Source organism: Hemitrygon akajei, chromosome 6, assembly GCF_048418815.1.
Source record: "Hemitrygon akajei chromosome 6, sHemAka1.3, whole genome shotgun sequence".
Lineage (NCBI taxonomy): Eukaryota > Metazoa > Chordata > Chondrichthyes > Myliobatiformes > Dasyatidae > Hemitrygon > Hemitrygon akajei.
In genome coordinates, this window is record NC_133129.1 from 37,571,086 (window position 1) to 37,587,197 (window position 16,112).

Consider the following 16,112-nt stretch of genomic DNA (forward strand, 5'->3'; position numbering starts at 1 on the left):
AACCCTGCCCCAAATCTCCCCTACTAAGTCTACCTAGTTGATGAAGGGAGCAATTCTATCTGCTTCACCTGTTTAGGCCTCAATTTTAAACCTTTCCTTAGCTGTCTTTGTTCCTGAACTACACTACAGTGCAAAGGTCTAGGGCTTTTATATATAGCGCTAAGGTGCCTAAGACTTTTGCACAGTACTGTAGCAATTTTATGTATTTCACTGTATTGCCACAAGAAAAAAAATTGAATTTCATGATAAACCTGATTCTGATATGAGTCAAAAGTGTGGACTGAGAGTGGGAAGGGGGCAGGAAGAGGGGGCAAGTGGTTGGGAAAAGGGGGAGGGCGAGAGGAGGGAGCAGGAAGCACCAGAGAGACTTTTTGTAATGATCAATAAACCAATTGTTTGTAATCAAGTGTCATTCCATGGTGTCTGAGGGCTGGGTGTGTCTGCACCTGTGCCAACCCCCACCCCGGCGCTCCTCTGCCACCCCTCCCATGGTGCTTCACCCTCACTAGTCCCAACATCCTTTGCTCGCCAGATTAATAAACTTGCTCTCTGCTCCATGTTGACAAATACAGTACTGTGCAAAAGTCTTAGGTACCCTAGTTCTATGCATATATGTATGTGTGTGTGTGTGTATATATATGTGTGTGTATACTCCTGTGTTGTTTCCAGTTATCTTGTCCTTCCCATAATGTGACTGTCACTATATATAGTATTCCAGCTATGACCTAACTGCTCGTAGCCTAAACTAAATTCTCCATATGTAACACTATATGTTGATATGATACAGATAATTTGAGTAATTCCTCTTATTCCATCTCAGAGATGTACACAACTTGATGTCCTATTGATATGAGTACTAATAAAACTTGTACTTTTTGTGAGCAGAAGGAATTAGAGCAGGGCATTCAGCACCTTAATCTTGCTCTGTTGTTCTGTACTGTCTGTGCAAACAAGACAGTTTTTTTGTCTTGTTTAAAACAAGACAAAACAAGTTGCCTCCAGTTGTACCAGTTGCCTCCATCTCTCACGGTTGTGGGTGAGTGCCTGGTTTGCACTAACCTCTCTCCAGTCTACTCTGCAACGTCTGACCATCTCTTCCTTTTTCTTTTCCCCTGCACCGTTCCCTAAGGAATGGTCTTTGAGAGTCCACTTGCTCTTGTGATGTGGCCATACCATCTCAATTTCCTCCTCTTTACTGTGGAGAGTAGATCTACGTAGTGTCTCATGTAGAAACCTAGAAAATCTACAGCACATTACAGGCCATTCAGCCCACAATGTTACAACAATCATGTATCCTACTCTAGAAGCTGCGTAGAATTTCCCTACCACATAGCCCTCTATTTTACTAAGCTCCGTGTACCTAAGAGTCTCTTAAAAGACCCTATTGTGTCCGCCTCTATTACCTTCTTTGGTGATGCATTCCAGGCACCAACCACTCTCTATGTGAAAAACTTACCTCTGACGTCCCCCTTGTACCTTCTTCCAAGGACCTTAAAACCATGCCCCTTGATGTTAGTCATTTCAGCCCTGGAAAAAGCCTCTGGCTATCCACGCGATCATGTGCTGGGTGATGGTTCTTCGTACTTCGTTGTTTGAGACATAGGAGATGCCGAGGAGCCTTCCGAAGCATCTCATTTCTACTGCCTGGATCTTCTCTTGCAGTTCTGCTGTCCCTTCATACACCTCAATTAGATCATGCTTCAACCTTCCATCCCCAAGTGAATACATGTCAAGATTTTGAAATTGCTGAGAATGTGTGGTGTTGGAACACTTCTGTGCCAGTTAGGAGTTCAGATTTACAATTTAAAACAAGACACATAATTATGATCCCATTAAAAAAAAGTTTCTCCATTGTTATTTGCAAATATTATCACCTTGGTGCAATTTACTGAAACTGCTTAGCTTTAGAACCCTAACTTAGATTGTAGACAGTTTTAGTCCAAACCTCCAGACCATATTTCCTTGAGTCAGATTTATTCGGTCAATTTCTGACTGCGGTATAGGTCAAGGTTCAAAGTAAATTTATTATCAAAGTATGTATTTGTCACCATATGTTACTCTAAGATTTATTTTCTTGCAGATATTCACAGTAGAACAAAGAAATACAATAGAAACAATGAAATGTACATTAGATGTTCATCCCCCTGCTCTATCTCGATTCTTTACAAGCACATAATCAAATGCTTGATTAGTTCCTGACTAGCTTCCTAGGCTGTGTTCTCCTGGCTGACAGGCTATCAATGCTGTTTCTTCAATGTATTCCTGTCACATAGGCTTGGGCTGCCAGGCTCTGATGTGAATCATTCCCTTTTGCATGTCAGTTTTGGCAAGGCTTATCAACCTCCATCTCCTCCCGTGAATTGTAAACTAGCTTTCAACTATCCGAGGTTTCTGTTTCAGCAGATTCTTCCTGCAAGTTCCTTTTTTAACTTTAAACCATATGGAAATTAGGTGGATAATACCACAATGCGACGAGCTTTCCCCACTCTCCATCGAGAATGGGGCTTCATGATGCTTTCTCTTTGAGCGTAGAACTCAGTAAGTACTGTTCATTACTGATTTGATTCCCTTTCTTTTAATCATGTAAAGGGAGCTGACTTTGCGAATCTGTCTCTCCAGATGGTGTTGCTTTACAATGTTGCCAAAACCTGGCATTTTCACCCATGCTAAGCAAACCTGTAAAAGATATCCAGTAAGTAGGAATCAATGGTAAATCTGTCAATGTAACAACAGACACAATGAGGTTAAGGACACAAGCCAATAAAATGCAAAAATTATTGAAATCACGTGCTTAATGGGCACAATTGCATACTTAATAATAAAAATTGCAGTTAGCCAAGGGCTAAATATTTGACTAGACTGCCCACAGAAAAAGCCAACAATTCTCTATCAAAGCTCAGATAATTACAAGGTTTTCAGTTTAATCACTCTATTAAGACTCTCTCTCTCATGTCTTAATCTTGTCTGTGGATAACTTTCTGAAATTCATCCAGAATGAGTGATTTTTGTTAATTTGTTCCGCTGCAGTGATTTTGTTTGGAGCATTGTGTTGGATTTACTATTTTGAAATCTGTTCACTCCTTTTCACAGTTCAGGGTAATGCCTTTGATGCCTCATTTTAGGGAATTTTTGGAGCATTTTTAAGGACCCTTTTCTTGAGTTATCAATCTTGTTACCTTTCTAGAACTAACCTGAGACTGAATAACTTCCATATACACGTACGCACGAGAGTGAGCTTGAGATAGGAATTATAAAGGAAGAGCTTTGTTTTCTCTGTATGTTGTGGCTATTGTTTCCATGTGTACAGTGATACTGAATAGTCTATTTACTATCACTGTATGGGTTCCAGTTCTCTGTAAGTTCTAATCAAGATAACTGAACCGTGTAATGCGATCTGAAAAACAAACTGATTGATACAGTTCCAAAAGCATCATCCTTGCAATAACAGAACATTGTTAACACAGACAACATTTGACTTTGTTTTTCAGTGTTTTCCAATGTTAAAAAAGGCACAGCTACCATCTATAAGTAAATTGCCTTTTAAATCCATTGATCAGAAGTTCCTAGACAAGTCCAAAAATCAGCTGAATAATTTTTTACAGGTAAGAAAATTCATTAAAAATGTAGCTCCAGACATGTTAAATTGACTGTTGATGGTAATTCAAAAGTAGGTCATCTATACATTATGAAATTGTTCATTTATTATAAAGTTATGTGTAGTTTCCATCTTCAGAGCAACTATAACTTCTGTTACATACAACAGTGAAAACTGCATATTATTGAAATCTGAAACGCAAGCAGAATAAGTTAAAAATAACAAGCCAGCTAGAATCAGTGGAAAGGGGGAAGAAAAAAGTAGGTAGGTATGTAACCTTTCACAGAAGGAATCAGTAGAAAGTGGAAAAGATCAATAATCCAAACTGGTGTTTGCTTATTCTTCCAAGCAGTGGAAAAGGGTCCCTTTGATCACTCACCTATCTGCCAGGAATGCTCTTTTCTTACCTTGGTAGTAATTACAAAGATAACTTTCTTTTCACAGCCATGCTTTCTTGTTGCTCCTTTCCAATGAAAGGGAATTCTAAGATCATAACTCAGATACTTGCAGTGTTGTTAAAACAATTTGCATCATTGAAGCAACGTAATAATTGGAAGCTTTATTCAGAAAATAACCAGGTGCATATTTTCAACAATAAATCCCTTGCAATATTTCTTGCTTGTCCTTTGTAGCAATAGATGTTCTTTGACTAATTGACTTGGTCAGTCACTTTGTATATCTTTTCCAATTTGAAGTTCATATGCCTCCTGGATATACAGTACTGTATGCAAACAGCCAAGTTATTCAGGATTTACCTATTTAGTTTTATTTTTCAGTAATCCTTTGGCAAAGGTTGCTCTAGAAAAGAGGTGATAGAAGGGCTTCTGATATGCTTAATAAGCCTTTCTTTATATGGCCTTTCACTAAGGGAGGGATTCCCAACCTTTTTTATGCCATGGAGCCGTACCATTAACCAAGGGGTCCGTGGACCATAGGTGGGGAACCCCTGCTCTAAGGGGAGTGTTCGGTAAGGGAATTCACAGCCACTCAGATATTTTCCTTGGAATATTCTTGTCAAAGTTTGGCTACAGTATCAAATTAAATTTTTTAAATTTGATTAGATATAATAAACTCATTTCATGAATTTTCTACCTTTCTGTCCCCTGTTTGGCCCAGAATAGATTCAAATTGCAATGAAAAAATATTACGCTGAATATGCTCTCATTTTATCTTGACTTCTGGTCAGGATGGTATCAAGCTACAGGCTATGTTGAGGTCATGACTCAGATTTGGTTGTTTTTTTTTCCAGTTTGGCAGCGATGGTTTTGGGAATAGGGAGGGGAGTTACGGGCCAGGTTGGGATTTGGCATCAGGGTTGTTGGGGAGTTAGAGGTCAGGCCACAGTCTTGCTTCTGCTCCACGCTCCGCATTCGAAGGCCAAAGGTGTGACATGTGATGAAGGGCCTCTGGAGTCCAGGCCCCCACTCCGTATTCGAAGGCTAGCGACGTGGATGTGTGATGAAGGACATCCAGAATCTAGGCCTCTGCTCCATGCTTGAAGGCCAGTAACATGGACGTGTGAATAAAGACATCCATGGATATTGGACTGGCAGGTACTGTGGTTGAGGACTAGAAGTGATGAGGCCTGGTGGTGAGCAAGTCCCCCCAGGTCAGCGGATCCCTGAATCTGATGGTCTTGTGAGCTGGGGGCAGGGGCAGTAGTGGGGAACAAAACCTGGTGACTCAAGTCAGAATGTTCGGATTTCAAAGCTAGAAGCTTGGGATTCTGTTATCGGCAAGTCTGGTGTTCAGGACCTGGAACTCAAAGTCTCATCATTGACTAATTCTGTGGTCAGTATTGAAGATTGAAGCCTGAAGGTTGATTGTAACTCCGGAAGTTGAAGCCCGATGGCCGATGCCATGCGCCTTCAAGTCTGAAGTCTACTGGAGAAGTTGGAGGCCCTTTGCTTGTGAAACCTCTGGGGTCTCAGAGAGCTGACCTGGGGTTGGAAAACTGTTTGTATGGGTAGGTGCATAGAAGGAAGGGAGAAAAGGGTCCTAATTTACTGTTGTTATTTTGTTGTCTGTTGTGTTTAGTGTTGTTCTGCCAAGCATTGTGAGCATGCAATATTGGCGCTGAAATGTGTAAAACTTGCAGGCTGCCTCCCAGCAGATGGTTAGGTTGTTATTGCAAATGGCACATTTAACTGAATGTGATAAATGAAGCTCAGAAGAGCCTCTTGATTATAGTTTATCCCACAGATATTTTTCGCCCTCCATTCTTAACATGAAGTAGCTGGCTTCTCTTTAATGCTGTTATACAGCAAGAATTACAGCCTAAGAGGATGCAGATGTGTACCTCACAGGTATATTACCATGATGGTGTGCCTTCAAATCATGATTATTGAAATGATCTGAATATTACTGGTCAAGCTGGGCATCATAATCATGTTGTACATCCGAGTTAGGAAAAGGACCAGGATCAATAGAGGAAGTTAAAAACAGAGGTTTTTTGCTGTCCATTGCAGTAAATATTTAAATACGATACCAGTTGCTATGGTAAACCAGTCTTTAATGTCCCTGTATCCATTTAAAAGTCAGCTTAAAGCTGCAAAATCAAAGAACTTTGTGTACCTGTTTGTTATCTGTGAATATGAGTCACTGTGGTTTGGAACTTCAATGTTGATTATCTCTTCCTGATATTTGGATTCATAGCTATTTTAAAATTCAGTGGCTGATTCCCAGAGACAACTACATGTTTGCTGGTCCTGCATTTTTGTTGATACAAACCTATCATGTGAACTTCCCTCTTTCAGAAACTTCTGACAGATGAGAAACTTTGCCAGAGTGAGGCACTTTATGGTTTTCTAAGCCCCTCGCCAGAGTACCTTAAAGTTGTTGATGTGCAAGGGAAGAAGTCAACTTTTTCACTGTCTTCCTTTCTTGAGAGGCTTCCCGGAGATTTCTTCTCTCATCAAGAGGTATCAATGAAACTTCTTTGTTTAATTTATTTCACTTGCTTTTTGAAGAAATGGGTTTTTCAATCACTGCAGAAACCATAATTGCTAAAATTAATGATGTATGTCGCTCTTTCTGAATCTAAGTACAAATTGATTTTCCTCTATGTATAAGTACTCTGTAATATGCCATCTTTATAATTTCCACAACTACCCCAGCTCCTCAACAGCCGCAAACCATAATCCTCCCACTGACCCCTTAGCATTTCACCTACACTAACCTTTCTGTTTTAACCACATACCTCAATGAGCCCCCTGCACTCTGTGGTTATTCTGGCTCTCTAGCTCAAAGTTCAAAGTACATTTAAGAACGTATGCCATATACAGCCTTAAAAGAGACCCAATAGAGCCCATTAAAAAAGACCATCAAACACCCAATGTGAAAAAAAATCGTGAAAACAATAAAAAAGTAAGCAAATAACATTCAGAACTAAAGTTCATGAAAATGAGTTTATAACCATGAAGCCAGTCACAGCTGATCCAGGACCCCATTAGTTTCAGGCCACAACCTCTGTTCAGCACAGAGACAAGTAAACCTCACTGAGCAGCGAGCTGAACACTGGCCCATCCTTCGCCACCACCCTGACCTTTTCAGTCTGGACTGACACTTAAATCAGCCAAACCTCAGCTCAGACCTTACTCTACCTCTTTACCTTCCTCATCCTCTTTAAGGCTCTTTTTAAACCCAGCTCTGTTTCAGCCATTGTTCATCCCTCCTAATATCCCTTCCACTTGTCTTCTGTTCTTTTCTGATTACTTCTCTCATAATGGGTAAATTTTACTTTATCATAAAGTCATTGTGTAAATGCACATTATTGTAATTGTTGCAAGTAACTTGCCAAGGCTACTTTGACAGTACATGGCAAATGCACATCCCCCACCTGCGAGAGGACAAGAACAGCGGTTCCTGCAATCACTGCTACCCGAAAGTTTCTCAAGACACATGCCAGCTCCACATTCACTGTGTCTAAATCCTACAGCTCCCTATCCAACAGCTCTGTGCGAGCACCTTCCCTCAAAGATCTGTTCATCACCACCTCTAAGGCATGTAAATTCAAAGTGTCATACAGGATGGAAACTGGCATGTTGACCCACCAACTTCATGGCAACCAATAGTGTCGTGGTTCCTTGAAATAACCAGGAGACGCAGAAGATTCTTCGAGGAGTTTAAGCCTTTATTTGCAAACAAAAGCTGAGACATTTAATGAGTGTGTCACCAATTGTCTGCCGAGCCCTAGTTCACAGTATTCTTTATAGTAATTTCTTATCTTAGTCGCATTAGCATACCCCGTCTCCTATCTCAGTTACATTAGCATACCCTATCCACTTGCAACGCTTATCACCAGCACATTAGCTTCTCCGTTCGCCACCAATATTTCTGCTCAGTAGCCCATACTTGCTCTAGTCTACTCCTTGGAACACGTGTCCCCCTTCCCGGCCTTGACTGGGCCCCATACCATCACACCACTCCATAGCCCATACTTGGTCTAGTCTACTCCTTGGAACACGGGTTCCCCTTCCTGGCTTTGACTGGTCCCCATACCATCACACCACTCCACGATCCCGTCTACCACCGTTATCTCTACTTGCTTACTTTCACTGTTAGCTACATTCTCAAGGCACTGATGTGTTCAATAGTACAGAGACAATACAGAGATTACATTCTGGCTAATAAGTTGAATACATAGTAAATATAAGGCTGGTTTCTCACTGTTAGCTACTTTCTTAAGGCTAGCTACATTCTTAAGGCACTGATGTGTTCAATAGTACAGAGACAATACAGAGATTTCATTCTGGCTAATAAATTGGATACATAGCAAATAGCAAACACAAGGCTGGTTACATAGTTTTAGTTACACAGCAAACAATGCACCTTTATTCTCCAATATAATCCCCCCTTTGAGACCCATAGGGTCTCACACAGAGAAAGAAGGCTAAGAGTCCGCGCACAAAAGCCCCAATAAAGTCCAGCACTTATTCCCAAATCTCGGGTTAAACTATAATTTTCTGCGCCAAGACCTCAAAGTATTCTCTCCCTGTTACCCTAGGCCGCTGAGCCAAAAACCTGTCCCTTTGTACCTGAGACAGGGAAAAAAAACTCAGTAGCCCTTATAATCTACTCCCACACTGTTGTTTTGCTCTTGGAGAATAAAGTTGCATTGTTTGCTGTGTAACCATAACTATGTAACCTTATTCTCCAATAATAGTCACTCACTCTGGCCTTGCTGATAATACCCAGACCACAATAAATTAATAAATTGTTCCCAATATGCACATTGCTTTTGAATTAATACCAAGTTTTTTAGAGGCTCAATGATGGCTGCCATGAGAAGCAGGCTTTGTAATTATTGGTAAAACTTAGTAATCACTGATGAAATTTAATCTGAATCCTTTCATTCAATGACCTAGAATGCTAGCTGGGCTTATTCCTCAATATGAGTTCCTTGCACAAAGTGACCACCTTTATTTTTCCTCCCCACACTCTCAGTTCCTCAAGCTGTCTCCTCGGCTTCTTAGCTCACTTATCTCACAGTTCCTTGTGTTATTTTCCCACTGTTGTACTCAGGAGGAGATTGAGGAGGACAGTGATCTCTCAGACTATGGAGATGAGGTTGACTGCAAAAGAGACTCCCTTGCTGAACCTTGTTTCATGCTCATTGGAGAAATCTTTGAGCTCAGGGGAAGTAAGTCAGCTTTTCATATTTCCTCCTTCATGTCAGTGTTCGGAATGAAGTTCATGATGTTTTCAGAAATGCTATAATTTACTAGATCGTATTGGAATGAAAGATCCAGTTTGGCATAGTGGTTGCACTTTCAGCTGTATTAAGAAGAACATGCAAGTTCAGACTTCTCTGCAGTCTAATCTAGGCTTATGCTTTAGAATAATGCCCAGAAATAATATTTTACAGGGCTTGGAGAGAGAGAGGAGAAATGTAATAAGAATGATAAAGATTTAAGTAAGTTAAAACATATACAGCAAATATGAAACACATTTTCCTGTAAGTGTTTGTCTTTGTAAGCATTATTATTCGGACTCAATCAACTGGCCATAATGGAATTTCCCAGCATATGGTGTTATGAGCAGTGTCAGTTTTTATTTTTACAATTTATTGGCTTTTTAAATACACCAGCCTTTGTATTCACACAAATTTTAATAATCAGTTGAATTTTAGTGCTCATGGCAATCATATGATTTTGCCAACTAAAAAATATTCAATCATTGAATCAATCATTAAGAAAGCAAAGTCATTCAATAGTACAAATTTTATTTGATGACTTGGGGTAATTAGGATTGATGCAAACGCGATATTGAATTGAATTAACGCAAACAAAATGCTGGAGGAACTCAGCAGGTCAAGCAGCATCAATGGAAAAAAGTACAGTTCCCATAGAGAAGCAGGCAATGTATCTGTAATGGAGTATTTCTGAGTATTTCCATTGCTTGTCAGACTGGAAATATCACGAATTCTTACCTCTTCAAAGACAACAACAGACACAGCTTAAAACAGGTCTTAGTATTGAACTAAAGCAAACAGTTGCTGTTGTAGTGCGGTGGAAAAATTAAAGTATGTTGGCGTAGACACATCTGCACACTTTATATAACACTGAAGAATGTGGTTAAATCTGCAAAAATGTGCCTCGCCTTCTGTGAAGGGGTTATGTGCTCCTGTGACATGTTCCAGTACTATCTATTGTTAAGTGTGATGTTATTTTAGTTTGTAAAATGATCATAAAGGTGTAAAGGTCATTTATCCTCACCTCATTGAAGAGATTAAGTTGGCACTCTTCTTCATTTGTCAATTTTATGGTGACCATTTACTTCCCTGCCCTCTACCCTCGTTGGGTTAGTCACAACCAGCCCAGTACGTGACAATGCTCACTCTGACAGCTTCATGCATACTGGCTGCAAATGAATAATCTTACTTGCCAAAACTACTGCTCTAGCTTCTCTTTGAAAACACACAGACTGAACCACCAAGAGAGACAAGGGCATTGGGCACATGGGAGCAACACCTGATTGTCTACCAAGTCACACTCCATCCTGACTCAGAAATACATTTCCTTTACTTAAGTCCCGAAGCACTCTCCTCAACAGCAGAATAGGTGTATCTTCACCAGAAGGATTGTGGTCGTTAAATGCAGCTCACCACCACCTTGTTCAAGGGGTGGGTGGCTGACAGTAGATACAAATTTTGGCTATACGCAGGCACCAACATCCTGTTAATAATTATAAACTAATAACTCTTGTCCTCTGAAATGGCACAGTAAATCCACACAATTGTATCCTATCATTTTAAGAGGCAGACCATCATTTTTCCTGGGTGGCTAATTTGATCACAAGAAAGTGTCTGCCTAATTTATAAACTGAAGCCCACACTGAGGCCAATATGACTACTTGTGATGTAAAAGTATTCTGGACACTTTCTACATACATGGGGAAGAAAAAAGAAAAAATGTGATCAGCTTCCAATGAGCTATTCTCCTTTTTCTTCATAAAAGACTTTCAAACCTTTTGTTAGTTGTGCAATTTATTCCTATCACCAATAAACAATGGTGATAGGACTTGCTATTTGTAGAAACACCAGATAACTTTGAAAAGGCAATTCTGAAAAGTATTTGTAGATGGTCCTGCCCCTATTTTACTAGAATGTTACCTGCACTTCAGCACCTAAGTTACAGGGAAAGGTTGAACAAGTTAGGTCTTTATTCTTTGGAGCATAGAAGGTTGAGGGGGGACTTGATAGAGGTATTTAAAATTATGAGGGGGATAGGTAGAGTTGACATGGGTAGGCTTTTTCTATTGAGAGCAGAGGAGATTCAAACAAGAGGACACGAGTTGAGAGTTGGGGGCAAAAGTTTAGGGGTAACACGAGGGGGAACTTCTTTATTCAGAGAGTGGTAGCTGTGTGGAACGAGCTTCCGGTAGAAGTGGTAGAGGCAGGTTCGGTACTGTCATTTAAAGTAAAATTGGATAGGTATATGGACGGGAAAGGAATGGAGAGTTATGGGCTGAGTGCGTGTCAGTGGGACTAGGTTAAAGCGTTCAGCACAGACTAGAAGGGCCGAGATGACCTGTTTCCGTGCTGTAATTGTTATATGGTTATATTTACAAGACAATCCTGTATCCATCGGTGTGTTTAGTCACACCCCTAACCTTCCCCTCCCCCTCCCAGTTCCACTTTTGCGCTCTCATGCCAAGGGACTGCAAACTTGAAAATGCATATCCATTTCTTTGGACCATATCCAGAATGATGAACCCTCTTCCATTCTTCTGAGGTCATCCTGCAGAGCAAAGGACACCTCTGGCTTCATTGTTCCAAGATTTCCTTCACCTGCTCACCCACAACCACCACCCTGCTCCCCATTCCTCAGCTTTTCCTTGCCTCCCACTCTGAACAAGAATGATGTTTCTTTTTTTGTCATTAAGGTTATACCCCATTTTTCTTTTTCAGTCTCTATGCTTTCTCCTCCTCTCTATGCTTCCAACTATAATCCTGAACCAAAGCCTCACACTCAGTCACATTTATGCCCTTAAACCCAGCATAGCCATTGTGACAATCAAGTAGCCAATCTACATTTATCCCTTTCACCATCCCTTGGTTCATAGCCTTCTATATCTTGGCAATTTAAGTACTTACAACACATGAGGATTCAATGTGAGCTAGCCAATTGGATACAAAATGTGCTTGGTGGGTGGGGTCAGAAGGTGGTAGTGGAGGGTTGTTGTTCAGATTGGAAGCCTGAGACACATGATGTTCCACAGGGATCAATGATGGGACCCCTGGTGTTTATTATATATACTTGTGATTCAGATGATATTGCAAGTGGCATGATTAGTAAGTTTCTGAATGATACTGAAATTGGTGATAGAGTAGACATTGCAGAGGGCTGTCTAAAGTTCAACTAGATATTGATCACATGGGAAAATGGGCAAAGGAAAGCTACATGGAATTTAACTCAGACAAGTACAAAGTGATGTACAAGGGGTGATTGATAAGTTCATGGCCTAAGGTAGAAGGAGTCAATTTTAGAAAACCTAGCACATTTATTTTTCAGCATAGTCCCCTCCTACATTTGCACACTTAGTCCAGCGGTCGTAGAGCATACGGATCTTAGACCTCAGGAAAGTAGCCACAGCATAGGTGATTGATAAGTTCGTAGCCTAAGGTAGAAGGAGATGAGTTATACAGTTCTCATTACATACACATGCAGTTCTACTCTTTGAGTGATTATGCAGAAAGTTTGAAGTTAATAACTCATCAGGGTGATTGATAAGTACGTAGCCTAAGGTAGAAGGAGATGAGTTATACAGTTCTCATTACATACACATGCAGTTCTACTCTTTGAGTGATTATGCAGAAAGTTTGAAGTTAATAACTCATCAGGGTGATTGATAAGTTTGTGGCATAAGGTAGAAGGATTTGAGTTATTAACTTCAGACTTTCTGCATAATCACTCAAAGAGTAGAACTGCATGTGCATGTAATGAGAGCTGTATAACTCATCTCCTTCTGCCTTAGGCACGAACTTATCAATCACCCATGCTGTGGACACTTTCTGGAGGTCCAAGATCCGTATGCTCCACGACCGTTGGACTAAGTGTGTAAATGTAGGAGGAGACTATGTTGAAAAATAAATGTGCTAGGTTTTCTAAAATTGACTCCTTCTACCTAAGGCCACAAACTTATCAATCACCCCTCGTATCTTGGGAAGTTAAGCCAGGTCCAGACATTCCCAGTGAATGACAGGGCTCTGAGGAGGATTATGGAACAGAGATCTAGGGGTACAAGTACCCCTGAAAGTGCCAGCCCAGCAAGACAAGATGGTGAAGAAGGTTTATGGCATGCTTGCCTTCATTAGCCAGGGCACTGAGTACAACAGTTGGGACATCACGTTAAGCTGTACAAATTGTTGTTTCCATCATCACACTTGGGGCATTGTGGGCTGTTGTTGTTGCCTTACAGTAGGATATGACCTTCTATAAAAAGGCTCCAACTGGAGTCTTGACCACACATGGATTTGAAAGGTTTAGGGGAATACAGGTGAATGGGATTAGTGTAAACTGGCATCTTGGTTGGCATGGGCGAATTGGACCTTGAGGCTTGTGTCTGTGCCATGTTTCTCAATGATTATATGGGTCTTGGCTAGATATTTAAATGTTTTGAGAATATCTGCTTTCACTCCCCACTTGGGCAGATGGCGATCTCTCTCTTCCTTAGATCCTCTAAATTCTTTACTCCCTATCTTTGCCTTCTAATTCTAGAGAGAATGTCATGATCTACCCCATCGATACCTCTCAAAATTATGTATATTTATATTTGTTCCCCACTCAGCCCATCCATTCCAAAGAAAAATCCAGACTTTTCAATTTTCCTTTTAAACAGGAAATCTCAATCCTAGCTAATATTCTAGTGAACATCCTCTGCACCCTCCCCAATGTAATACATCCTTCCTATAGCGTGGAGGTGAGAACTGGACACGGTATTCCAGCTGTAGCCTAGTTATATAAGGCTATACAATAGCCTCACTGCATTTAATGTATGTTGTATGCCTGGATTCTGAAGGCAAATGTCTTCTATGCTTTTGTCATCACCTTATCCACCTTTGCTGCCACTGTCAGGGATCCTTAGATTTGTACATCAAGGCCCCTCTGATCTTCAGTACCTTCCAAGGCACTAACGTTCACTACCATGCATATCTTGGCTTTGCAGTTCTCCCATAGAGCGTTACCTTGATCTTATCACAAATAAATTCTGTCTGCTGTTGCTTTGCGTATTTTACCAGCTAATAGATATCATCCTGTAATCTGTGATTTAAACCCCCTTTCAACAATGTCTCCAATCTACAAACGTACCTCTACATGCATATTCTTATCGCTAATGTACAAAACAATAAGTAAGGGTCATAGCATCAATTAAAATCAAATCAAGTTTAATTATCATTCACACTATACATAGATATAGTTGAACGTGACTGTGGGGCCAAGGTGCAAAACATTCAAAATAGTGAGTAACATAATTCAAAATATCAAGCAAAGAAACATATTCACTCTGGGGGAGAGAAAACATGTCTAGTCCTAGACCCTGAGTGACAATGTCCACCAATCAATGGCACAGTTTCCTGGCAGTATACAGGCACATACAATCAGTGATGTAGCATGGGTCACGGGATTTCATTTACAAACATAACCCTTCATCATCACCACTTCTTCCTATTACAAAGCCTATTTTGGATCCAGTTTGGCAACTTAGATCTCCGGGGCTGTAACCTTTTGGATCAATGTCCCATATGGACTTTGTCAAAGGCCTTACTGAAATGCATGTGCCATCATCAATATATTTTGTTATCTCCTTGTAAAATTCAAACAAATTAGTCAGACATGATCTCCCACTAATAAAACCATGCTGCCTGTCTTTGAATAAGTCCATTCTTTTCAATTATTATTTAATTCTGCCCTCAGATTATTTTTCCCAGTGAATTCCCTACCATTCTAATTACTTGGCTTATCGCGGCTGTTCATCTTGAATAAAGGAACTTCATTTGCCATCCTTCCATCATCCAGCACTTCACCTTTGGCCACTGGGGATTTAAAAATCTCTGCAAGGCCCCAGCAATCTCCTCCCATACCTCTCATATTAGCCTGGGATACATTTCATCAGGCACTGGCTCTTGTGCAAAGTACTGGAGAGTTTAACATCGGTAGCTGAGCGAAGGGCGCTGAGTAGGCTACGGTCAATTATGGATAACTCTGAACATCCTCTACATAGCACCATCCAGAGACAGAGAAGCAGTTTCAGCGACAGGTTACTATCGATGCAATGCTCCTCAGACAGGATGAAGAGGTCAATACTCCCCAATGCCATTAGGCTTTACAATTCTACCGCCAGGACTTAAGAACTTTTTAAAAGCTATTATTAATGCTTTTTGAGATAGTGATTTAGATGCATATCATATTTTTTTACTGAGTTAAGTATTGTATGTAATTAGTTTTGCTACAACAAGTGTATGGGACATTGGAAAAAAGTTGAATTTCCCCATGGGGATGAATAAAGTATCTATCTATCTATCTATCTATCTATCTTTACCCACCTCTGTGCATGGCAGGACATCTAATACCTCTATCTACTTAACACTGTATATTCTACAATTTTGCCACCAATTTCCTCAGTTCTTCAACTCCTTCTCAGTGAATACAGATGAGATGTATTGAATACACCACCTACACTCCTAGCTCCGTGCACTAATTGCCAATTTGGCCCTTAATGGGCCCTATTCTTTCCCGTCTATCCTCTTCTTTCTCCCCCTTGCACCTTTGCTGAATTCTGGTTTGCTCTATAAAACTGCCTCCTGATCATTTGATCCTATCCCATCCTAGCTGTTCCCCGTCCAGTATTAGCTGTGCCATCATTTATATGTGTGCATCAATTAAAGCAATGCATCCTCTGTGTCCTAGCATTTAGAGTTTATGTATTATGCATTAGTATGAAATGGAAATCAGATGTGGGTATTCCAGGTTATTTGAGATTGATTTACCAACCTGTGGTACCATATTTGCTTGGA

At 40.5% G+C, this 16,112-nt stretch overlaps 1 protein-coding gene across 4 annotated transcripts in view; it reads left to right on the forward strand.

The window, feature by feature from the left end:
• The window catches only part of snx25 (sorting nexin 25), a 277,191-nt gene that overhangs the window by 227,543 nt on the left and 33,536 nt on the right, over positions 1-16,112 (forward strand). For all 4 annotated transcript variants that reach the window (XM_073048142.1, XM_073048141.1, XM_073048143.1 and 1 more), the window contains 3 exons: positions 3,489-3,602; positions 6,352-6,516; positions 9,119-9,236. In XM_073048142.1, coding sequence (XP_072904243.1) covers positions 3,489-3,602; positions 6,352-6,516; positions 9,119-9,236 — 397 coding nt within the window. The remainder of the gene's footprint in view (positions 1-3,488; positions 3,603-6,351; positions 6,517-9,118; positions 9,237-16,112) is intronic.